The 26,285-nt window shown below is 40.6% G+C and overlaps 2 protein-coding genes across 2 annotated transcripts in view; both read right to left on the bottom strand.

Annotated features, from left to right (window-relative positions):
* Positions 1 to 29: 29 nt before the first annotated feature.
* On the bottom strand, positions 30 to 3,350 carry LOC130255317 (tetratricopeptide repeat protein 30B-like). The gene has a single exon (XM_056495828.1). It carries the CDS (start codon positions 3,287 to 3,289, stop codon positions 1,289 to 1,291), a length of 2,001 nt encoding a protein of 666 aa, XP_056351803.1. The 5' UTR covers positions 3,290 to 3,350; the 3' UTR covers positions 30 to 1,288.
* Positions 3,351 to 6,518: 3,168 nt separating this feature from the next.
* PDE11A (phosphodiesterase 11A) overlaps positions 6,519 to 26,285 on the bottom strand; it is a 105,869-nt gene continuing 86,102 nt past the window's right edge. Inside the window, exons 18-20 of the mRNA XM_056495826.1 lie at positions 23,901 to 23,971; positions 22,830 to 22,913; positions 6,519 to 9,513 (exon numbers count right to left, since the gene is read on the bottom strand). Of these exons, the coding sequence (XP_056351801.1) occupies positions 9,352 to 9,513; positions 22,830 to 22,913; positions 23,901 to 23,971 (317 nt within the window). The 3' untranslated portion in view covers positions 6,519 to 9,351. The remainder of the gene's footprint in view (positions 9,514 to 22,829; positions 22,914 to 23,900; positions 23,972 to 26,285) is intronic.

The raw sequence follows: 26,285 nt of genomic DNA, 5'->3' as shown, positions 1-26,285 counted from the left end.
TCCAAAATTCCCTCAGGATAGTTCTTCAGACAGCCAGTATCAAAGGTAAGCAAATGAATTAAAGCCATAGATTTTTGATCCTTATTTTAAAAACTTCAAGTAACACACTGCTTCAAAGGGCAGAATACACAAAAAGGAGAGCAGCCATGGAGCAGAGAACCAGACTGCATAAAAACACTGGAAGGCATTTTGGTTACACTTCCCTGTGGAACATATACATTTGAAAAGGGATGGGAAGACTGTTGAGGAAAATACACTGACTCATGCCAGGGTGAAGAAAATGCCAAGTAAAGGAATTAAGCAAATAAACAGGGTTTTGGAGAAATGTTGAGAGATGCAGGAAGAGTGTAGCGCAGGGAGGAAACTGAGAAGCAGATTTCTTCCACCCAAGGGTACAGGTTCTAAGCCTTCCATGAAATGGAAGTTACAATGGGTTTTTCTTTAAGAAAAGTGAAAAAGAATATAATTTTACATTCACAGGTCTCTTACCAGAGACTGTTTTAAGAACAGTATTTGGATTGGAGGGGCTGGACACAGAGGACTGAATTACTATATAAACCCTTGCTACCAAACCAGTTTGCAGGGCCACAGCTGTCACCCAGATGCTGTGTGCACTGGGACTCTGAGGGGCAGCACTGAGCAGGGTCTCTGTAGCCAGCTGTCATAACAAATTTTATTTCAAAGTTAGATCTAAACCAAGGTATCATCCTAAAAGAGCCTTCATGGAATTTATTCCCAGTCCCTGTATTAGTCAGAATTTGCTGGAACCCTCGTGTGCTATTAATGAATTAGCAAAAGGAAATGTTTATGTTTGTAGAACTGATTTTTTAATATAGAGCCATTTCTTGTGTTTAAATATACTATCGATGTGATCTGCAACATACTAAAAATACCTTAGAAAAAGCAGAAGAAGGAAATGTTTCACACACAGGCACAAATTAGAGAATTAAAACAACAGTTTCTTCAAATTCTGTCATAGAAGAGAGAGATAACAATAATCAATGAAAAGAAACTTGATCAAAATTTCAGAAGGATAAAGTATTATCTTACGGGTGAAAACTCTATGGTATTCCTATAACTATATTCTTGGTCAACACACCTTAAGTTTTATTTAACATGACTGGTTAGTGAAAATGTTCCTACCTTAATTTCATGAAAATATTCTATTTTCTACAGAATGTTGTTAAAATACAGCACAAAATCTTTAGAGATTTTTGTGAGGGTTAGCATTACCTCACAAGTACAAGAAAAGAACAAAATTTTAATTTCTGCTGTATGATAACAACATTTACTCAGCCCACCCAGTGATCTTATACATCAGTGCCCTCAAAAGCCTGGCTTCATAGGTGACTGTGTTTTTCCCACTGTGTGTCCCACTCTCTTCAAGGGGTTGCTCAATGACAGCTGGGATGTTTCTTCCATACTGTTCACATTGCTTCAGAAACTGCAGGCACTCCTGAATCACACTGTCACGCAGCATGATCATGTGCTTGGACATGTTCTCCAGCAAGGACAGGAAACACCGCTTAGCGTAATACCACGTGTCCGTGCTCAGCTTTTTGTTATACGGCTCCAGGCTTTTAATGATCCTTGAAATACCGAAGTCATAGTTTCCCTTCACACAGTAGAGGGTACCAATGACTAGATTGACAATGCAAAGATGGTAAGTATTTTTATCAGGATGATCGTAAGACAGCTGCTCTTCTGCCTTCTCAATCTTCCTCATTAGTTCCTCTGCATCCTCATTCTGGCTCGTCAGGATGTAGGAAACACAGAGGTTTGCTAACACAATGGCACTGACATCGAGAATGTTGCTGTAGTGCTTTTTAACTATTGGCTCATAGAAGCTAATAGCCTCTTTATACTTGTTCTCCTGCATGAAGAGCACGTGAGCCACATTAAGCTTCCACACCTCATGTTCCTTGCAGAACTCCACTGATTTGTGGAAGATCTTTTCTACCATTGTGTAGTTCTTCATGTCCCAGTAAATCTTTGCCTGGGCCATCAAGATAGGTACATATTTATCCAGAGTCTCATCATACTCATTAATTGCCTTTTTTAGAGCTTCATCATCCCAATTTTGCCTAGCTTCCTGTACCTGTTTTGTGAGTTTTCTCAGCTGCTCAGTAATTGTCCCTGCTGAATCATCTAGCTTGTGGAAAGCCTCCTCAGGGGCAGTTTGACAAGTAATAATAGCATCCAAGAAGTTGTACAGATAAGGTGTGAGCAGTTTGTAGGTGAGATGGGCATTCTCTGCCAGCACATCAGCTGCCAGGTCGTAGTATTGGTGCTTGCAATAGAGAAGCAGCAAGTTACCAAAAGTTTCTGGTGGATAGGGGTTCTGCAGGAGAAGGAACTGCAGCTTCCCAAAGCCATCAGTGGGCTGGCTGTCCATGTTCATGAGTGCTTGGTTGTGCAGCGTGACGGGGTCCAGCTCTTCCTCAGCCCTCGGGGGCATATCCGTGAGCGCCTCCTGCGCCGCTCGCACGTTGCGCAGCTGGTACTCGATGGCCGCCTTCAGGTTGAAGGCCTCCACCAGGGCCGTGCGGTGCAGCAGCAGCGTGTTGCCCACGCTGCGGACGTCGATGCCCTCGGTGGTCATGCCCACGTTGAGCTCCGGGTGCTGGTGGATGCCGCGCTTGATGATGTCGGAGATGTACTTGAGGGCAGCGTGGTACTGCTTGGCCGCGTAGGAGCACAGCGCCATGTTGTAGGACAGCTCCGGGCAGTACCCCAACACCTGCATGGCGCTGGCAAACTTGCTGCTGGCCTCTTCGTGCCGGCCCTGCCGGTACAGCAGGCAGCCCAGGTTGACCTCGGCATCTGCCCGCTCCGAAGGGTCCTCGGCCGCTCCGGAGCCGCCATCAGCAGCGGCGGCGAGCTCCTCCTCCACCAGGCTCTGTGCCGCGGGGAGGTCGCCCTGCGCATAGTGGACAGCGGCCTGGAGGCGCAGGGCGCGGCGGTGGAAGGCGGGCACGTCCAGCAGCGGGCTGACGACGCGCAGGGCCTCGGCGAACAGCCCGGCCTTGTAGAGGGCCTGCGCGTGGCACAGGCGGTACGGCAGCAGCTGCGGGTGCAGCGCCACCAGCTGCTCGTAGCAGTCGGCCGCCGCCGCGAACTCCTGCAGCTGGTAGTGGCAGTAGCCCAGCAGCGAGAGGCAGCCCCGGGAGCGGCAGCTCTTCTGCAGCCCGCGGTTCAGCAGCGACACGGCCTCCGCGAAGCGCCCGCCGCTGATGAGCCCGTACACCACGGCCGTGTGCTGCCCGTCGGGCACCGGCGCGGCCTCCATGGCCAGCCCGGCGCTGCCGCGGCGGGGCGGAAGCGGGCTCTCGCTGCCATGGCAACGGCGCCGCCGGGGCGGAAGTGCTCCCGGGCGGGCGGGCGCTGCCCCGGAAACCGCGGCGCGCGGTGCCGGGCGCGGGGATGGCGGCGGCCGCCGTGCCCGGGCCCGACCGGGCCTGACTGGGCTCCACTTGGAGCTGGTGCCGGCAACGGAGCCGCGTCCTCTGCGCCTGCCCGGCCTCCTCTGCTCCCCTCCCTGCGCCCCTATCCCGAGCAGTGCCGGTTCCGAACCGCCGCACAGAGCTGGAGCCTCCTGAGCTCGCTGCCTGGGCCAGAATGTTTCCCTCAGAGTAAAAGTCAGCTCCTGTATTCTAAATGCTGTGTAACAGTTCCCTTAAGCAATAAGTGGTGTAAAAGCAGGCTCTAAGCTAAACACGTCTCCCACGGCAGGGAACATTAAACTTCTATCTTGTGCTTTGTCAACATGAAACATCTTTACAGCCCATCAAGATCCAAAGTTAGTTAAGGCTAGTGGATGGCAGGAAGAATGTCTGTAGCTTAGCACAATCCAACACTTTCCTGCAGCTTTCAAAAGCAGAAGAAATTCCAGTGTATTCAACAATGTAGCTGTGCTTCGGCAGGACTTCTGCCCCGTGGCATCTCTACTGACCAGTGATAGTCTAGACCACAGACTGTATAATGTGTGTAATTCCTGTGCGTGTGAATAGCTCCCTTAGGGTCACCAGACAGATCTGGTTCCTGGTTATTCCAGACTAATGCCAGGCATATCCAGTGAAGGAGTTTGGTTCGCCCCCAGGAATGAGCGCTGCAAGGTTGCGTGTCAAAAATTGTACCTGGGCCGCTCAGTCTCGCATGTTTTCAGGATCTTCTATTTGTGTGATTCAGTAATTGATAGATACAGCTCTGGTTGATCCCAACAAGTTTCAAAGAAAAGTAATAATAATAATAATAAAAAAAGAAAATCATAGCAAGCCATTAAAATGATTTATTTTTTGAAAGACCGGTAAACCCAAGTTGCTAATTTCAAAAGCATGCTTTGAAAGCTGAACCAGCACAGTTTGATCTACTAAGCAAAACAGTAAGAGTAATGGTTTTAAGATTCAGGAAAAAAAGAAAGAAAAAAGGAAAAGGATGCAGAAGTCTTTTAAGTTACACATTTTGCAAGTATCTGGGATTCACTTGCCTTAGAACAGACATGGTATTTCTGTGCATCTGTCAGCTGTCTCCCACAGGCAAAGGTTTAGGATTTATAATGGTATTCCCCAGAAAATTGAAAGATGCATTGGCCAACATGCTTAAAAATTTGTAATTAAATATAAAGTAATCCAAGAAAGAAAAGGTAGCAAGCAATATACATGATGTATTCCAAAAATGGCACATTCCAGTGATGGGAATCTCTGGGACATCTCAATTTAGCAGATTATACATCCTGCTTCATTGCTATGTTAGAAACCATTCACATTATTTTACTTTTTGAAAACTCTTCCTTTGAAAAAGCCAGTAAAAAAACCTTCTTGGTCTATATTTTCTTGCCCATAACACTCTAGGTATTGAAGTGCCTGTAAGTATGTTTTATGTATCTTTGAAATAAATCTGTTTTAAAATTTCACTCAGTGCACAAATGCCTTATCAGGAACTAAAATTGTTTTAATTTTAATAAAAGGGAAAATAGTATTTGGCCTGTAGACTGAAACACTCCTGTTTTTCCACTAGAATGAATTAATCTAAATATTACAAATTGCATTAGGCACTACTGGTTGCAGTTTTCAAAAATAATTTGTGAGTACTAGGATTGGCTTTGTGGGTAACTACAGGCACATTATGAGATTGCAGTGCAGTCTAAGAAGGAACAATTAGCAAGGTCCTCAGACCAGAAAAATGCAGCTGCTGTGCCAAGGACACCATCTGAGAAATACCTGAGCTAAAATGAAACATACTTGTCTGTGCTGTGGTTACAAAACATACAACTGATCTTCCTGGCAAAACCCCCTGTATATAGCAGGGGCTGGCTGAGACAGAGCTGTGTGGAGAGTTCTGTGCCCGCCTGGCATGTGAGGCATTCAGTTTAAACCTCAGTGAGCTGCTGCTGCCTGACCTTGTGCAGCTCTGCTTTGGAGCAGGAGCAAAACCATGTCCTGACAAGCAGAATCTGTGTCTCCATCACATTATGAAGCTGTTCTTATTTGCCTCTAGGTCCTGAGCTGGTTTCACTACTTGACCTTTGGCCAAAGACACTTTTTGGACATCTTGTTCTTGTGAGGTTCTTTTGTCTCAACCACAACCTCTATCCCAGGTGCTCCTTGCCTTGAACAGTGTTTGGTTTTCTGGTGGGGTCACAGTGTCATCTTGCAGGGGAGCACTTTAGTCCAATGGGGTGCACATACAAGACCTGAGGTCTTTCACCAAAGCCTGTCTGCCCCATGCCTCTCTCAGGAGTGAAGCCAAAATTAAGGCTGTACCCAGTGGGCATCCTTGTCTTCTTCCTGAGCACATGAAAGGGGCTTTGGCAGAAGGGCAGGAGACAAGCCAACCCTTGTTACTCACCACCAGCTGGGGGGGCAGATGCATCTGAAGCTAAGAAGCCTGCTTGAAATCAAGCAAGATTTGAAATCCAGCTCCTTCCTGATTAGCTTTTGCAATTGCAGAACATTTATGGTGCGTTTTTAAAAAAATATTGTTTTATTTCAGTTTCTTTTTTTTTGTGAGGAAAGGAGGATTTTGGTAAGTGGTTTCACAGGTGGGAATCCTGAGTGAAATTACTGTTTGGCCTGAACTAGCTTTGAGGATGGGGATGAAGACCTAGATCTTCTTGTGAGCATTTTCTGATGACAAAATTAAGGCTGCTGCCTGGTTCTTGTGAGACTTCAAGGCCTGTAATTCATGGGCCTGGAAACCTGACTGAATTCAGGCTGCAGCTGGCACAAGTCAGTAGAACATCTAGAAGAAAGGCATTGCCACAACCAACCTGAGGCACTTCTGGGTGTCCTACGGACAATTCATGTGCCCATCAAATTTGGAATTGTGAATGCTACAGGCCTCATTCAAGGTCAGATTTCCACTTGCAGCTGGGACAAAGAAATGGTGACTTGTCTTTTGCTAATGTGTTGGGCATCTCAAGGAAAAGGCCAAGCAGCACTGTCCAGGGTAACAGTTGTATTCTCCACATGCTCTCTTGATTTGTCCTTGACTCTGTGTTCTATATGCATTCACAAAATTAGGCTGATTTCAATGTGTTGGGTTTTTTTTGGTTTTGTTTTTGGTTTGTTTTTTTTTTTTTAATTTCTCCTTGTTCAGCAGGCAGGGAAGCAAGTAAAAGACAGAGAATGAGATTAAATAACCTACACAATCATGTCTCTTGTGCATATCTCAGAAAATTTAGCAGAAGCGATTGAAATACTGGGAAATTGTTTCCTTCTCAGAAATAATGAAAAGCAGATACAATTTCTGATCATTAAGTTTATAAGCAGTAGCTAAAAAGTGTTTCCCACAATCTTAAAATATACTAGACTTGGAATATGTTTGTTTACTGTACTGCATGCTTCCACAAAGAATCATATTTTTCTCTTTTTTTTTTTTTTTTTTTTTTTCGTTTCCTAAGCTAAGTCTTAAAAAAGGAAGATACGGTTTTTGTTTGTTTAGTTGGTTGGTTTTTTTAAGATTGAGCTATATGACTTTCAGAGACCGAATGCTGTTCTGAGATGCACTGCTGGGCCCCCCAGTTTCAGTAGGGTTGCTTCATTTTGCCTGAGAACAATTTGATAAGATCAAACTGTGTGCTCTCATTTTCTTCCTTGTGATGGAGGAACAGAACCATAACATTAGTCAGCAGTTTCTGAATTTTGACCCACAATGGCAAAGATACCAAAAGACAGGAGAAATAGATGGAGGCAATTACAAACAGTCACTTGATTGATGGTTGACATTGTTAGGGCTTCAGCTGTGTGTCAGGCTGCGGTGCTGCCGAGTCCCCATCCCTGCCAGTGGGTGTTGCCATGGGCAACAGTGCACTGAAGCCAATAAAAAGGAGAGGAAATGAGGGGAGACTCAACCTTCAGGGAGGCTGTAGGGTACGCATTATAAATTATGTTATCCTTAGCAGTATGCAATATCAAAATTCAGGAAAGCCGTGTGTACCTGCCAGCAGTACTGTCGGTTCCCAGTAGCTGTTTTTCTCATGAACTGTGTGTTGTATGGCTTGGTGCTTACTAAACTGCATCTGGCTTTATTCAGAGAAGAAAGAAGTGGTAAAAGAACAGCAGAAACATTTCCATTTGGTGCATGCACTCACTGCCGTGCAGTTTGAATTTCTGCTCCTTCCCTGCTTCTTTCTGCAGGAGAGTGATGTGGTTCATTTGTGCACTAACAGCTCACAAAGCTACTGAATTTCCTGCTATTGTCCTATGCACCATTAGAAGCACAGAGCGTTTTTGTTTGGTTTGGTTTCTTTTAAAGAAGGGATCAGCAGATTTGTTGTTTCTGTTTGATTGTCAGATAGATGTGGTCAGCTTTTCTAAGGCTCTAAAAACTCTGTTTCCTTAGAAAGGAAAAAAGCTCTTTTAGCATCTGGTCAGCTGGGCTGGGCTCTAATTTCCATTAAGCTGGTGCCAGTTCAAGGTAATTCCATTGAAGTAAATGGAGTTTGGCACAGGTGTAAAACTAAGCTGAATTCAGCTTTAATTTCTGCTGCCAGACAACCCTATATTTAGAGTCCCATTTTTCATGGAGTACAAAGGCTTCTGTCTTTTCCCCCCCCCTATGAATGGGCACTTATAAGCACTGCAAAATGATTCCTCTTGTGTCTGGTCATGCAGCAGAGAAAGCACCCTCAAATCACAGATCATAGGTTTGTTGCATTAGTGATCTTGGCACTAATGGAAGGAGACCAACTTTCAGGTAATACTAGGGTCATCACACAGAGATATGTTTAATTTTGTGCCCTATCATATTTGGTTAGATTTTTAAGGACACCTTTACCACAGATGTCAACATATGAGCCTTGACTAGTGCTGTGCTACCTGCAGTAATAACATTTGAAATTGTACTGAAAGAACTGTGAGAAAGGGCTAGTCAGTCCAGTGTGATGATACTCTACCTCTCCACTATTTCAAAATGCTAATTTAAACTGGAAATTATACTAGAAAGGCTTATCCATGGTCTGCTTGTCAATGTAATATAAACCTGAAGCACAAAGCAACAGATTTCCTTTTTTATTTGTAGTCTATTTTCAAAAAAACCCAGTAATCTTTTCCTTAGGCAACCCCATAATTTTTTAAAAAATGAATGTGTTACAAGAGCATTTCTTAAAAGGAAAAAAAAAACCACTCTAAAATTACCATGCAATATTTTGCCTTTATGCAAACTTCCTCTTGCTGAGAAATTTGCTGCACTGTTAATATGAATTTCTCAGGAAAGAAGGGACAGCTTGGTGTTTTTAAAGATAATAAAGTTTGTTTTTAAATGTAGCAAAGGTAGGCAATTCTAAAGGCCCTGATCAATCACTAAGAAGCTTTGTTGTAAAAAAATACTTCTTCAGAATACAAAGCAGGCTTTTCAGAACATTCAGGCATAAAAGAGGAGGGAGAGTAAGAGAGGAGCATCACAAAAGCAGGCATAATTGATTCATAACATGTACTGAAGAGATGCAAAACAACAATGTAATTACACCATTCTGTTTTCTGCAGCTCCTTGCATATGAATTGGCCAGCTTGCATCCCAGTCCTGCTCTGTATTATTAATTTTATTAAGCTGTGAGTTCTTATATTTCAGTCTGTTGTCAGATTTTTACAGCAGCAGTTGAAATGTAGTGGAGCTGAATGAACGCTGCTTCTGTTCAGTGTTCCGTGTCACTCCAGACACCAGCGCAATCCCACTGCAGGCTCCCCTTCAGTCCCACCAAGCCTTCCAGGAAAAGCAAACTATGCTGCCATCAAGATAATATCTGATCAATTAAGCATGTCTGGGAAAGCAGTTCTTAAAAAATGGTGGGTCTAAGCTTATGAAAACCTTTCAGACAGCTCTTATTGTAATGTGACACTGATACTTGCAGCCTTAATTGATGTCTTTGAGAGACATGGTGAAGCTAGAGGAAAAGGAGGACAAGGATGCTGCCTGGGAAGGAAGTCTTTTTTTGTGCAGCTCCTCCCATTTACCTCTGTTTACTGCTACGGAGTCCAGCATAGGCTTCAGTTTCACATTCAGCTTCACTAGACACTGCAAGAAAATTAAATAGAAGATGAGAGAAGAAATACTGACAGTATATCCTCTCCTTTGAAGGACAGTCCACAGCATAACAGGGGAAAAAAAGTTTCATCTGCACTATGCCCCTACCCTTCTCACTTCCAGCTGTAAATACCTGTGGAGGTAAATTTATTGTTCCCACTGAGTTCTCTTTATCCACCTGACTCGTTTTACACAAAGCTTTAGGCCACTATAAATGTAAAAAAGACACATAAGATAGCAGAGATATAGTTCTACTACTTTAGCTTTTTTGCAATCCTAACAGATTTTTTGAGGGATCCCCAGGTGCCTGAGGCTACCAGCTATGGCATCTATGACCTGGAAGTCCACTGGTTGTACTAGAAGCTGGACAAAGCTGAAATAGTCTCCCTAGTGCGAGATTCTTTTTTCATATAGATGACTCAACCACAACACAGTGCTTTCGCAATCTGGCAGAAAAAACAATTAGTATGTGCCCAAAATAAAGAAATATGAATGAGTTTTCTTTGAGCTTGCACTGAATCTCCTCTTCTCTATATACCCAGTCCAAAGCTAACAAAGTCCAGTAAGAATCTTTAATCTGGTTTAATCTAGTTTTGAATACACCCTCAAATTATGAAATTCCTTTGTACCTTTGCTACAAATTTATTTTACCTTCCCCTTTAATATCACCTGACCAGAAGTGCTTCATTAGGATTTGTATCTATATTAAAGAGAGACAGAAATTGGCAGAAGGATGCAGTGGATGTCAGGAAAGGGTTAAGCAGTTGCATCCCAAGTGGCCATGTAATATGTCCTTTCAGGACAGAGGAGTGCTCTTTTGCAGCTTTTCTGATTAGCAAGCAGTGGCTTTTGCTGAGAGCTGGGCAGCATGCTTTCTCCTATAGCATGGAAACTATGTATTTGTCATTGGAAAGAAAGGATTGGTGCCAGATTATAAACCAAAGATGACAAAGACAACAAAAGTTGTTCTTCTAAAAGTGCAGAAAATTGAAAGAAAATGAAAGGAAAGGGGAAGCAGATACCTTTGCAGTTTATCTGTTTTTGCTTTAAGTAGCAGGGTTAACAGAAACTGCTTTAAATGGTCCCCAGAGCCCAGACACCACTAAAGAACAGGGGTTTTTTATAGCTAGTTTGCAGGCCATGGGATCTTGCCTTGAAGTAAGTCTTGGTAGATTTTTAATTGAGCTATTATATGATAATTAAGGGTTAATGGCCTGATTTTAAGATGTGCTGAAAACTTGCAATTTCAGTTGACTTCGGTAGGAAATATGAATGCTCAGCACTTATGAAAAATCACATCATGAGGAAGAAGCTGGAACTTGAATCAAATCCACTTCAAGTTATTTCCTTAGAATATGGCCCAGGTTGGGCAGATAATTTTGCAATCTTGGGCCTGGGGTAAGAGGCAGGGTTCACTGCAGTCTCTGCCCCATAGAGCATTGCTTGCTCCTGATGGTCATTCATTTTATAGAATGGATAAGGATTTTTAATATGCCCATCACCATGCCTCACAACTCTGTATTTTTATATCTTTATTTCAGACTTTTGTGTATTCCTTAATTCCTCTACCTGATTTGGTAGAGTCTAAAACAGAGGGACACTAATGCATTATAAACAGCTGCAAGTATCTGAAAAGCTCACTGCCATTACCATTAACACCTGCATTACCACTGCCAGCTCAGTGTCTAGAGGTAGCACATGAGATGCTCAGCCCTTGACAGCAATGTATCAGATCCTTTCTGTGCACAGCCAGTAGCTTCATAAAGGTTTTATGAAGTATTTTTTTCCAATATACACCTTAGATTTTAAAACATTTAGAAAAAACAATAATAAAAATATATATGTATATAAGCAAACAGCCCAGTGGTTAAATCACTATTTAAAAATCAGTGTGCTTCAAACCTCTCTAAGCACAAAGATATTTTGCACTCATATCCTGTCAGCCTCAAGACCTTTAAGTAAAAAATGCAGTACAGGCTGTTCCTGTACATATATATATATGTATATATATATATATGTATAAACACATACATACGTAGATACACACACACATATATATGTGTATATATACTGTATAGAGTATATATAGTATTTATACTATACAGAATATATATATATATATTATATAATATATATAAATATATATCTATATTATATATAGATATAAACCTATAGCAGCTCCAGGCAGCATAGAGAGGATGGAGCTCACTAGGACTGCAGACTCTGTCTCAGTGTGGCTGTGCAGCTCTCGACTGCCTGTGTCCTTTCTGTGACCTTGCTTTTTTGCCAAGACTGACCACAAGACCGTGCTGCTTTCCAGCCTAGTGCCAGGGAGCAATTGCAGAGGTCTGGGCATGACCTCCTGCTGTGCCTGTCCCTCCAGGCCTTGGCATCTGCCGTGGCTTACGGCAGGAGACAGCCCTGTCACGTACTGTGCCAGGATGACTGCGAGTGCTCGAGATCCTCACAGCAATTAGCTTTGCTTCGACTGCAGCAGGGACCAGGAGCCCAAGTAGGCTGGGAATAGATTCAGGAAGGACCTCCACAGTTCTGTGGTAATCACTGTTATCTTATGAGCTGTAAACATATTCTAAATTGGTAAGTAAATACACATATATTTCTTCAAAATACAGGTCTAAGCAGACATTACAGTCTAATAACCCAGGTTCAACAGAGGCTTCCAGGTAAATAGCAAGAATGGTTAACTACTAACATTAACTTTGATGAAATAGATTATAAGGAGTATTTAAAAAAGAATAAACCATGTCTTTTCTATTAATTTTTACCACAGCACCAGCAATTAATTCAATGGAATACATACAAAATATATAGTGTAATTTTAAGAAACTTTATTTTGTTACACATTAATTTAGATTAGTGATACTTGACAGTGCAGATTTTGCACTTGGTCTATAAAATGTCTTTATTCAGACATTGATTTGATGTTTGAACCTCTACTTCTGTATTTACTATCCTTTCACTTTGAGACTTTTTCATTCTGATCTAGTCTTTTAATTAAACTGACTACTATAATTCCTATGGAAATTAGCTTTTATTTTATTTTTTCCAGCTACCAAAGCATTTCAGTAGGGTTTCTCTGATACAAAGTGCACAAATTGGATTTTATTTCTTCTCGAGATGTAATTAAAAACTCATTTGATTACTATATATCTGGCCCTGTTTTAATTATTAAACTCCAGTAATCAATTTGCTTTTATGAAGCTTCTGGGAAATTATCTCAAAAGCAACACATTTCTCTCCCTTCTGTCAGGGTCTGGACCATTTACTGAATTACATTCATTGCACCTGTTCCTGATCCGGATTAAACTACCAATTTATTCCAAAGCTCTTTAAGTTTATTTGGCTGTAGCCTTGTCAGGGTTTTCCACCTCCTGGCAGTTTTTGCTTTCCATTTTATTGCATGAGAACTCTTTGATGTAGTGTTCCTCCATGCCACTATTTTTGATGCATCTCTCTTACAAACATCTTTGCTAGTGATCTGTCTAATTTGGTGTCTAGGTTCTTAATGCCTTATTTTTTACTTGCCTTGCTAGTAAAAGGCTTGGTCTTCACCAGCTGTCTGACATGGGATACCACCACACAAACCCAGTAGCAGCAGAAAGGCCCTGTTCCTGTCCCTGCTTGGTGCAGCAGGCAGGCTGGGAGCTGGCAGGCAGCTGGGCTCGGGGAGAGGGAACCCCTGCCCAGGGGAGTTCCTGCCTCCTGAGACCTGGGACCTCACTTGAAGTCCTCCCACTGCAGTGCAGCTGCCTTGCTACACAGCAATAGGTACAGAATTGGTGACATTTCCCATTCTATCCGCCGTACTGTAAAAGCAGAGTGATAAAGCATGGGGGATGCACTGCCTGCTCCAGCATTAGGGAAAGCCAGAGGCTTGCAGTTCTGTGACTAAGCTGTTTGTCAGAAAGTTACTGTATAGCAGTGCCATTTCTTAGCACCTTCAATTATTTAGATGTCTTTTGGGACTGCATACTACTCTGCCCACAGCATTCTTTCCCAATGTATAGCTCTGCTTACATATAAGCTCCTCCAGCACAAAAAAAGGTTAAAGGCACTTCAGCACTTCATTGTGTGCACCTGGGAGAGGGGCAGGGCTGCCTGAAGGAAGAACTCAAAATGGGGAAGGGCATAAGATACCCAGAGGAAGTTATTTATGGCAGAAGGTGAGGAGGGCAGAGTGGTTTGGTGGTTTTTTTTTGTTTTTGTTTTTCCTTTCCTTTCTTTCCTTGTGTATAGCGATGTATATTTTGGTAGATAAAGGATATAGAGTGCAGAAACAGTACCAGTAGAAACAAACCCCTTTCAGGGAGAGGGTGATGGAGAGCAGTGGAGGCATTTGTTTGTACCTCTGGGTGCCAATTTCCTGGGTTGAAGTAAGGTGTGGGGGAAAGAAGACTTCATCTGCTACATCACCTTCATCTCTGGGGAAGGATATTAGTGAAACTGCCGAGATGCAGCACAGATGTGGTCAGAGGCTAAACTATTGCTAAAGCAAATACAAAATCCTGTTGTATTCTAAGACTAGTACCATATCTCTTTAAAGAAGAGCATGGTATGTCCTAACTTACAAACACTGCAGGACTTCCAGGGTATATACTTTTGTTTTTGCCCTCTCCCTGCTGGAGATTCTCATCCAAATATTGACCAATTCTGACCTTGCTTAACTTATGAGCTTTGACAAGATTACAGCTCATGAAAGTATGGTTGCAGGGCTAATATTTGTAAAGTGAGTTTATGGAATAAGACCATATAAATTTATTTTTATGACTGAGCACATATAAAAAAGCTATAGGTCTCAGTGTTCACTCTACTTTGGAACCCAGTGGTTTCTAATGAATCACTTTTATTATGTAGGCAGTTTCTTAGCTGGAAGGGAGGACCAGTGACCAAGAAGCCATGGGGATAAATTCAGACTTGGTGTAAGCATATGAAGCATTGTTGAAGTCAAGAGAGTCATGACCAGCTACAGCAAAGCTGAATTGGACTCCTGAGTTTTGCTGAAGTGGCTTTCACATGAGAATACATAGGCCAAAGGTAAGCCATTTATCTGAAAGTCCTTGAACTTCAGATTAGTTCAGATAAAAGGGAACCTGTGCTGCAGCCATCCACAGATTTTATTTTCATGATACAAATACTTGGTGAAGTTGTTTTGAAAACCCCAAAGTATTTCTGTATATATGCCCATATACTAAAGCCCCCAAAATTGTTAGAATTCTACTTTACATAGTAGAATACAGAAGATAATGTGATACAGAGAAGATGTAGGGATTAACTTCCATGAACCCTTGACTGCATGTGTATATGAATTAATTATTTGCCCTGCTGATTCAGGACTCTATTTAATCATTATGTTCTGCAAAAAAATACAGTATTTGTGAGGGGGTTGAGTTAATGAAAAAAAATTTATTGCAATCTCCTTGTGGTTGAAGGGGACTTTGTTTATTCCTTTTAGGGCTAAATGAGGAAGGGTCCAGGTCATCACATACATAATGCATTAGTGGATTACTTTTTCATTTCTGCCAGGGAACTTTTTTCTGATGCCTAAAAATGTAATTAGATGAAATGACTATATTACTAATTTCCCTTACAGAAAACAGGAGTTTCTTTTAGCTTCTCTCTAATAATTGTTTATGGATGGAAGCCGGTTGTGACTGGAAAGGGATCTAATATGTGCACAAGTGTTCTCTCTTCTACTGTGAATTAATGTTAAGCTTCTTTGTGGTGATGGTACACTGGCAAGAATAATACTGTACTCCTTTGGAAGTAAACTACAGAGGGATGATTATAAAGTAAGATTAGCCATTGATAAAATGTGGTGGGTACTTCAGGGAGGAAAGTATGTACAGAGCTCCTGGAAGCAAAATGTGCTCCGACCAATATTGTGCACGTTATGCTGCCAAAGGAAGAGTGATTCTGAAGGAATGGGACCAACTGAAGTAGCTCTACTGATGTATTGCTACAGTTGCAAAGGATTCATCTGTCGTTCATTACAATTTCATGAAACCAGGGGTTGGCTCAGAAGAGTTATTATTTCATAAACAACTTCTTATTTAGCTCTGCTATTTATGGTTTTGATTCTATGTCTAGAGCATGAGAGAGACAGAATGTTTCTAACTCCTTTCCTTTCAACATTTTAACCAAGCAGCTGATCAATGTCTCCTGCCTTGCTATTAAATGGATTTTGAAAAATTCTTCAAATCATATCAGTCTCATATGCCGATTTAATTCTTTGAATTTACCCTCAGCTGGGAATTCTGCAGCCAACTGTGATTCTGTTGTGTTAAACACTTACTTGAAGTGTTTCATCCATCATCATTTCTAGTCCTTTTCTGATGCAATGTAGTTTGTGCTTTGTCTTTCTTGAAAACTGAATGGCTGTTAAATTATCCATTCATCTTCTTTCAGATTTGCTGTACAATTTGAGTTCCCTCTATTGGCTGTCTCTTCTACCTTATCTGCCAACCTTTCAGTCTGCTTCCTCAGATCTTTATATATGTTTCCATACATGACTGCCATGTCCTTCACAACACATTGGGCAGATAATTCTAAGTAAAACAGCAACAGAAATTATAATATTATGAATGATTCCTTTTTTTCTCACAGATTAGGGGGAAAACCTTTAGTGAAGCTTAGATTCACTGAAGTCAATGGGAAATGCTTGTTTTTCTGTCTTCTCCCAAATACCTTTGTTGATAAATTGCCCTTTCAGCTGAGACTATTTTGGCATAAAATGACTCAGAAGTAAGCTGAAGTACTCTTGTCTGAAGGAAAGAAAGTACTCCTTTCTGCTGCCTCTTGTAAACATTTTAGAGAAACTTGTAAATTCTTAAATTGTTGATTGCAATACAATTTTGCATCAATAATCTCACCAAGTTATGAAAAATCATAGCAAAAATAATATTCTAGTTTTCAAAGGCAAAATGAAACCCTACATCTTCTCAGGGAGCAGAAAAAGAGGATCAAGATCCTTGTACCTTTTATAAAAACATGTTTATAGTCACAGACAAAAAAATCTTTGCGACCACCAATACTTTTCCAGATTATACTATGAAATAGTGACAGATGAAAATTGCAAATAAAATAAGTCTTTCTTATTTTCCTGATTTTTCTTTCTCGTATAACTCTTCTTAACCTTTTCTGTTAGTAAGAAGGTAGCAGACCAAAGCTTCTCAGATTAAGGGCAATAGGTAAGAAAAATAATTTGGTAATGCTTATTCCATTACTGGAAGTTTTAATACAGGGATAGTATCTGAGTTTAGTGAAAGTTACAGAGAATTCATTCTGGGTGGCCTCATTTAGATTCATCATTAGTAGGCAAGAAGCAAAGCAAGAAAAGTGCTGAACCTACTTAAGTTCCTACTTCAAGGCTACAGAGAGATCCTTCTACTGTGCCAAAAATTTCTTTTCTCTGGGCCAAACCCTTATTCCTGACATAATCCTTACCTACCAACTTCCCCCAGCACTGGGATTTGGCCTGATTAAGTTTCCTCTGAAGCAAATTTCTTACAAACACAGCAGAGTATGTTGCACCTGCTCTTCCTTGGATAATATTACCCACTGGATTTCAACAGAGAGGGAGACTAATTTGATCTGCCAACATCTGTTTGATCTGCCTCGGTCCCTGGTATCACAAACTGCATCCCAGGCTAATGTGCCTTACTAGTCCTTGTCAGCCAGGTGCTCTCAGGAAGCATAAGTGATTTATCTCTCACTCTCCATGTCCAAATCAAATGTCAGAAATAAACCCTGCCAAAAGTGTGCATCTTTCCAAACAGCTTAGTCCTGATTTTTTTATTTTTTTTTTTAATTAGAGCACTTATCAACTTATGAATCTGTTTCATGGACTGTCTATATATGTGCATGGTGAACAGCTAGTAAGTTCCCTGCCTCCTGGCTAGTTGCTAACTTAAAATATAAGAGTAATGCCCTGACTTTTCTATCAAGAATCCCAGGTATGGGTGAATGGTGGAAAACCATTTCCAAAGTGTTCATAAAGTCTTCTTGGTTAAATAATTTTAGGAGTTTTTTAGTTGTAATTGTATAGACAGAACAGAAACATCTGAAGGAAAAAGTCATTGTTTTGGCTGCATCCAGTGACTCTTGCCTGGGTAAGGACTTAACCATGCCATACAGTCCATTTTATACAGGCAGGGATTCTCAGAGGAATGGTGAAAACCCTAAATTCCTTATAGAGTATTTCATCATACAAAATTCTAATTGAAGGACAGAGGGAAAGGGATAGAAGTGGTAACTTACAAAGTGCTGCATCAGGATATAGCAGTGTAAGCATGATTATTGAAGAAGACCTTTTTAATGTTCTCTGTCTAATAATTTCAAGTAGAGTATATACTTAGAAAAAAATCATGATGTGTGTATGTACTTCCAATTCAAGTGTCAAAGTTAATTCTTGAACCAGAGAAGTTAAAACACAGAAAGCCATGACTGTCTAAGACTTCTGTGTATTTTTTTCTGTGCTTTGTAGAGGCTCTACCATTTATGACACTCTGTGCATTTAATCTAATTTTACAAGCAGAATAGATGCTTTTGCAGCCACATTATTATAGACAGCAAACAGATTTAATTACAAGGTCAGACATTACCTTCTGTAGGAAGGTAGGCATATCAGAGCTCTTGGAGTTGCAGACAGAGTGATTACATTTCTTTCTTAAGCAAACAGGGTGATAAAGAAGAAATCTGTCCCTCCACATTCCATTTAAAATATTTAAAGTACTTGCTTGGCCAAATGTTTCTGCTCTTCCCAGATTCCCCCTAGAATCCTGGATGGAGTAATGCAAATTCAATTCTGTAGATACTATTACATGCTTGATGTTTTCAATACCCAAGAAAATCTTGAATAGCTCTAAAAATAGGACTAAAATGCAGCAGTTCAAGGGAGCACCAAGGTAGAGGTGAGCAGGGCAATCTCAGGCACGCATAAGTTGTAAAAGCCATGAGCTTCTTTATCTTCCACAAAGACATCTCTCTTAAATTTAAATAGCTGCTGTCATTGTCACTGACTACCTGACTATGTATTTATCTGCCCAGAAGCAGAGAGCATGGCCTTTGGCCCTGCTATTCATAGGCTTACTCTCTCTGCCTAACAATGCCCTGAACAGAGCTGGGTTTCTGTTAGCATCTTTTGTTTGATGTGAATCGCTGAAGCTTTGATGTTGTTTGTGAGAAATATAATTATTTCAAAGAATAAGATCTTTGCTCTCCCACTCTGTGTGCTCCCCACAGAGAAATCTAATCTGAGTTGGGAAAAATCTGTGACTGATTCCATTTTAGGTAGACACAAATGACAAAGTCCAGAAGAGAAATCTGTTAGTGTTGAAACTCTTAGCATCTCTTTACTGGTGGGTCAGAGAGGTAATTTGTCTTAATGATCAAAATTCAGTTTTCTGTTACACAAAAGTTTATAAATAGGTAAGGAATACTTTCTCTGTGACAGCCAACACAGCTGTCAGAAATTGTGTTTTATTTTCAGTGCTTCAAATTTCCTGCTTTAGTTGCATGTACCTCCTTTTTATAGGACATTCTAACAAAACAAGGGATTATTTTATACTGAAGCTACATTAGTAGGTGTGAAATATGCTACAGTTTTTAAAAAATGCATTTTTCTTTAGAAATTATTATTCTAGTAAGCTTGTTTCTCATCTCTACTGATAAATGCTTTTCTTACTGTCAATTTTGAATGAAGAGCAAATGTGATGCAGTAAAGTGTAACTAAAGCCTGTAAAATCTGAAATTTGGTGTAAATGGATTGCTGTTCTGCTACTCAAGGCAAAAGCTCCATTGTTACATAAAAATACTCTGATCTGGGATTACTACAGTAACAAAAAAAGTAAATAATAAAATTATAATGTCCTAAGTGTAATAAAATACAATGAACAAAAAATTGGGATGCTTTTATCTTCACAGACCTTTGATCCGCAGTGTGAAGGAAATGGATTTGATTACTAAGTTATGAAATTGGAGGTGACTTGATTCCTACATTGATCAGCAGACAGGGGAGAGAGCAAGGGAGCAGAGCTGTGGCTGACCTTGTGCCAGGAGCAGTCAGGTTTACAGAGCAAGAACAGAGGTTTTGGATTTAGACACTTGGATATGGGAAAACTGTGCCTAATTCCAGACATATGTAGCTATAGCTATATCCACCTTCAGTCTTTACAGTAGCTCATGGTGTAGTACATTCTATGTATCACTGACCTTCTTTCTTCTGGGTGGGATGAGCATTCCAAGAGGCTGTCAGACTGGACTGCTAATGGAAGTTACATAGCTCTTGTTGATTTGCTAGTCCCTTGTAAACCTTCTCAACTAAAAGGGGCCAACCTCAGGGACGGTCCTAGCCAGATAAGCAGAGGGATGTGATTCATGTTCCCCAATAAAGGAGACTTCATTACCCTTTACTTGCGAGAACTACTGCACCTCCAAGTGAGTTGTTTTGAGCTACCTTCAGGAAATGCAGAAAGCAGAGCAGATAGAGCCAAATCTCCATGAAAGAGGTTTCATAACTGAGGAAAATTAGAAGTCTAAAAAAGCCATAACTAAAATGTGCTGCAAAGTTTATATATTGCTTTAAGTATGAACCACTCCTCGTAGGCACTCTGGCATAGCCTAGTTCATTAGCTTGGACTGCAGAGAGGATACAGTTTGTTCTGGTACTGTGAGAGGCACTTCTGGAAGTTTGGGTAGTGAAGTTCCTTCAGTACTACATACTTCAGATGTCCTCAGGTGCCAGGAATAGCCAGCTCTTGGGAATTACTTTGAGCAAAGACAATTTCAGGGAACTCTGATGATCTCACCTAGACTTTGATGGGAGTTGCCAGCATTCAGTGGTTGCTGGTATCATCTCTGCTCTGTGTGTGTGTGTGAAATAATACAAACCACAGCACTAGGTCCTGCTCTAGCAACTCCATTGGTAGGGACTAATGCATTCCCCCCAGCATTCCTTTTGGGGCTCTGGATGCTATATAATCCCATGTGAATTCAGGATTTCTAACCACTAGCATGGAAAAAAATAAATACAAAAGCTTTGATTTTGTTCTCTATGGTTTGATGTTGTAATTTTGGTATGAAACTAAGTGTCAAATGTTTGTGGGTTTTTTCAAACGTTGTTTTTTCTAAGTACTGTGGTAGTGAGCTATAGGAGTACCACTAATGTTTTACTGATTTATCAGCTGCCACTGCATCTTTTTATATTGCATTTGTAATTATATAACCTGTTCTCTCCCTACATGCAGTTCCTACAATGTATTACAATGGCAAGAAACAAAAGAATGTAAAAAACCCTGCCAACCCAAAATCTAGGATATGACCAGAGTTGTAGTGTCTAGCTAGTCCTCAATAGTGGATTTACAATGCCTGAACACTCCGCTGATGGGATATGTGTATTGAAGTTTGATTAAGCTGGATATGAAAATTAAAACTTGGCTCCACACTGAAGAGAGAATCTCCTGCAGTGTGATACTATGGCATCAAGTTTTCTGTTTACCCCTAAGGCTGGTGCTGCTATGACTTCCAGGTTTGATGGTGTCTCTTTTTTAAGTTGTTGAGCAGCAGGCTAATGGCTGCACAGCATGATGCAAACACAGTGGAAAGCAGGGAAATCAGATGTGAATATATTCCCCAGAGATCTCCTGCTAAGATGGAGCTAACTAACCAGAGCTTTAGTGCTCAGATGTAGTTTCCTCATGCAGAGGATGGGCTGATTATCAGCTCTTCCTGCTTTACTGTACATTTTTGGATTACAGATGCTATTAGAAATAATGAATTCTGGTATAATATGCATTCTAGTGTAATACAAGCTATTTTATTGAAAAGAACATTGTTTTTAAAGAGTTCTGTCCAAGATCAGTGTTCATCATCCCTCCCCCATGTTGTCCAAAATGATCTTGGCCTTTTAAACAATATAGGTGTATATTCTTCTTCTGTGCTTGCTTTGCCTTAATTGCTTGAAAACGGTAGCTGTAGTTCATTTCATCAGGACAAAGACTGACAGTAAGGGACAGGATCTCTTGGCAAAGCTGCTGCTTACACAAGTGTCTGCTCTCTGTGTCACACAACAGGAATTGCCACTGCTGCTGGGTAGTCATTTCATTATTTCCACGGTGGCAGCCTCAGATGCCACAAGGTATAGAGGGGAGAGGGCACACTGTCCTTCTTATGGGCCTTCTTATGTCCTTACTGTATGATATTGGTTTTATATCTGGTCTATAAAATGAAAGGAACTGCTGATCCATTTTTACTTGTGTGTAGGGAAGCTACATTCAGGCCCAAGTTGATAATTTTAAGGTTAACATGGGAGCTGTTATTGCTGTGTATCATCACTGACCCGTTCATTGCTTTGAGGTCTTAGGCAGTTTAGGGTGCTGTGGGAACAGGGAGAACTCGTTGCAGTTCCCCAAAGATGCTGAATGAGAACATCTCCTGTTTTCTCAGATATCAGTGGCCAGTCAGTCTTTGCTGGCGTAAGGCAGACTGCGTGGTTTCAGTCAGGTCCTGAAGCTGTTTAATCCATAAAGGCAGAAGCATTGTTCTGATAGGAAAAAATTCTTTGTGAAATGGTGGTCAAGCATTGGAACAGACAGTGAAGTGGTGGAATCACTGTCCCTGGAAGCATTCAAAAAACCTGTAGATGTGGTGCTTAGGAATATGGTTTAGTTTGGACCTGGAAGTGTCAGATTAATGGCTGGATCTTAGAGGTCTTTTCCAACCTTTATGATTCTGTGGTTATATCTAGCCTTAATAAAGGAGTACCTGGGCATTTACACACCATGTGCCAAGCACCCAGGCACCATTAGAAGAGTAAAGTCTGAGTTAAACAGCATGGGTTAATCAACAAATTGTTTGTCACTGACCCTAAAGGCTTGGCCTAGAGTGCCCCTTAGCAGTTTGAGAAGGTGCCAGAAGGGAGGGCAAAGGCTCAGGCTTGAGCTTCTCTTTGGGTCACACAGATTTGGATAAGTGTGACAGCACTTACTGAGACTGTCCCTCTGGCACATCTCTGTACGCTCCATACCTCAGCATGATGAGAATCAGTTTGTCTCAAACATAATAAACAATTGCCCTATCAGCTTTTATAACTTAGGGAGGAATTATGTTTACAGACATTACCACCTTCAGGGAATCTGAAGATTTCTGCATGGAATTCAGACTTGTGGGAAAGTCAAAGTAAGATGAGAGTTCAAACAGCCTTCAGGGCTGCTCTGAAAGCTAGCTCTTTTTCCCTAGAGAGACAAGAACAATCTTCTCTGGACTCTACAGGAGCAGTAAGTAAAAATTACCTCATACAATGGCATGCAGATGCTATCAATCCATTCAAGCTGCAGCCTGGGTAGTTCATGTTTCCTGTTCCGATCAAAAATGGCCTGAATTGAGAAGGAAACAAAACTGTCATGCTTTAGTTTCACTGTAGTATTTTACAGACATATCATCCAGCACTTTGCAGCTGTGATAAAATTATCACAACCAGAAGACTTTGTAAAACATAATCAATCTTTGCAGCTGTCTTTCTATTGCTTTGCCTGGCATGAAAAATAAACTGTTTATTTTCAATTCTGTTTTGAAATTTTTAGGCTGAATGTGTTTGTGTTTTCTAATTCTGTGGTGTAAAATAAATGCTCCAAAGTTGGATTTGAGCTGGTAAATAACCTCCTGTAGGAATGTAGGTACCTTTGAATAGAATGTCTCCTTTTCTCACATAGGGTTTTCCAGCTTAGCAAAACAGTGATGATCTGGGCTGGCTCTCTCTCCCTCACAGTTAAATTCTTTAGAACACTCTGTTGCCTCCAGGTAATGGCTGCTCAACATTTTTGAGTTATTTAATCTGAATAAGGCTTTCTCTTCTAATCGTTCAGTGAAAATCTTTATGAAACTTTCCTAGTTCTTGTTTGACACTCTGTACCCTCAGCTTACATTCCACTCAATTCCAATTTATCCCTTCAATCATAGCACTACATTTAAATGTATACTTATAGAAATTCCTTTCAAATAACACAGATATATAGCTGCAACATAAAGCAAATCTGACAGTTTTGATTTCCATAGGTAGCTGTGATTTTTTAGTTCATTTCTGTGTATTAAATCCAACAACTGCTGCTGAGAAAATTCACTGATAGGATAACCTTAGGAACAGATAGAGAAAAGGGGTAAAAGAGCTTAGTGAAAAAGTGACTGTGTTGACTGGAGAACTTTTATATGTGGTTATAAATGCATATCCTTACTGGACAGAGCTTTTATTTATTCTGAGGTTTCTCTTTATGTACAAAATACAGTTCATTTTTCTGAATGAGCCCAATGATATTTTCTTACTCTATTCAAGTTAGTAACTATTTCAGAAGTGATAAAAAACTTACTGAAGGGGTGAGTTTGAGTTCAGATCTTTCTCTGTCTCCTTGTTCAAAGAACTCACTGGTTACCAGCTCAGCTGCCTAAAATAAAAATCATGACAAAGATTAGAGTTCTTGTTACATATTTTTTAGGATAATGAGTTTTGTTCAGACCATGACTTCAGCCTGTGCTTAAAGAAGTGAATAACCTCAGTCACAGGACTGACATCAGGCATGTGTTCATACAGTTTTTGGGACTGGGGGTATAAACAAGAATTGAGACCAAAACAGAAAATTACAGCTTTTTGTTTGCATCTGCTAATATGTTTATAAAAATGTTTTGTGAAACATGCAAGACCTCTCTGGTTATTGCCCTATAATAACAACTTTGCTTATCAAAGAAACTTAATTAACCAATACCCTCTGTTGTCTTAATCTAATGTGAATTCATAAAGGGTTTTTTCCCCCACTACGCTTTACATTTTTTCCCAGTGACTGTCATGACTATAAGATCTGGATATCTAGGTATGAACTCAGATTGTGATGATCATCTTGATTTAAAATCAAGAAGAGGTTGGAAGTTAGAACTTGTCTTTCTGACTTTTGTGAATGAAGATGTTCTATTTACTGCAGAAGTTTGTGCTTCTTAGAAGAAGACAAGACTTAAAAATAAATATAGTTATGGAAACCAGAGGAATTTTAGGAAGTCAAACAGTAAGAAGTTCTGATATAGTAGTGTACTCTTGCCATGTGTGAGGCTTTGAATGTAAGCACATGCAACATTTGGAGATGCAAAAATCTGGAAGCCTATCTACTGAACAGGCTCACATCGTAAAGCTCCTGTCATGCCAGAGTATTGTTTTTAAGCTGGGAATTATTTTATAATGCCAAGGTACAAGAGGGTAAACTAAGCAGAGAACCTGTACTTTGTAAAATCTCAAAACTTCTTGCTCTAGCAACTCCATGGTAGGTAATGTTCACAAATGCTAAGCTTGGAGTACCAAAATAATTTGTAACTAGGTGAAGTGATGTTATAAAGTACTCTTAAATCTTAAGCCAGGCTATCATAGTTTGGAATTTTATAATGTATGTAACACAATGCATTAATAAAATTCTGGATCAATATTTCAAATAGAGGAATAATTTAACTTAACAACAATTAAGGGTTTGCTAAGTGTATTGCATAAAAATAATCAAGACATAGTATCATCCCTGTCCCTCAATGCTATTCTGATCCTGCTCACCCTATGTCCCTTTCTTTTTTCCTTTTTCTGTTTCAATCTTTTCCTGAATTTTTCTGTCTTACACGTGGCCTTTATTCCCTTTTTTGGAATATGATTGGTTTTTTTCTTGTGGCAAGTTAAGGTTCAATTATTTCCTGTTTTGCCTCTGTGGACTTATTAGCACTTCTGCTCAACCAGGTAATGTTTCAAGAAATCCCAAACTGGAGTTTTCAGTATAGAGTAAATCTGTATAACTAAGCTGCAGGAGACTTTTCACCTGTAGACCTCAAAAGTGATAAGCACAAAACCCCCCAGGTTTGCCAGAGACTCCAACACTAATTCAGTAGCAAAGCATAAAGATTCCCAGCTAGGAAAGCAGACCCTACCTGACACCTGGCTGTCAATGAAAATGCAGAAGCTAACTGGGTTAGGGAGGAAAAAGGAGGAGGGATTGCACACACTGCAGCAGTGGCCAGGTGGCACTGAAAAATCTTGTTACTCAATTTCCCACTGCAGGATAGAAGCAGCTTTCCTGATTTTCATGTGAGGTGGCCATATGCTGGCCAAGTAGAGCAACAGCCTTAGAAGAACTTTTGTCACAGTCTGCTGATAAAGCAAAAAAGACTTACCTGGCAAAACTGAAAGCTGAGGTGAAGCTCTCCCCCCATAAATGTTTTTTTTTTTTAAATTCAGTTGATGTGCATGTAACTTCTGTAGATCCCTTTCAGCTTCTATTACTTCCTTTTCCAAGGAATCTGGCCTAGCTTTATCTTTTTCACCCCATAATAACTATTACTTGCTGTTACACCAAACCTCCTCCAGGTGTGTGTACCCAAACCCAGCTACGCTGGTATATTTTCAACTTGCTTCTTGATGCTATCAATTCCTCCAAAACCTGACACAGTCTGCCTTCTACTGCCTTGTTCTGGGCCTCAGTGAAGGACAGAGAATGATTAATATGGATATTGCAAGTATTAAGGATGGTTTCTGGGTAGAGAATGATGTCTAGAAGAGGGAAAATCATGGGGCAAAGAACAAGAGTTTTGGGTTGCTTTCTCATATTGTACCTGTTTGCCAATGCTGGATCCATTTTTATGTATATTTCTAAAGAAATTCTCTACTTGAGATTAGTAGTTCTACTCAGCAGCAGAACCATGAATTTTTATTTGTTGGTTTCTAAGTACAGGAT

The sequence above is a fragment of the Oenanthe melanoleuca genome, chromosome 7, assembly GCF_029582105.1.
Source record: "Oenanthe melanoleuca isolate GR-GAL-2019-014 chromosome 7, OMel1.0, whole genome shotgun sequence".
Taxonomy (NCBI): Eukaryota; Metazoa; Chordata; class Aves; order Passeriformes; family Muscicapidae; genus Oenanthe; species Oenanthe melanoleuca.
Note: the sequence above shows the minus strand (reverse complement) of the source record. Positions and strands in the feature narration are given on the sequence as shown.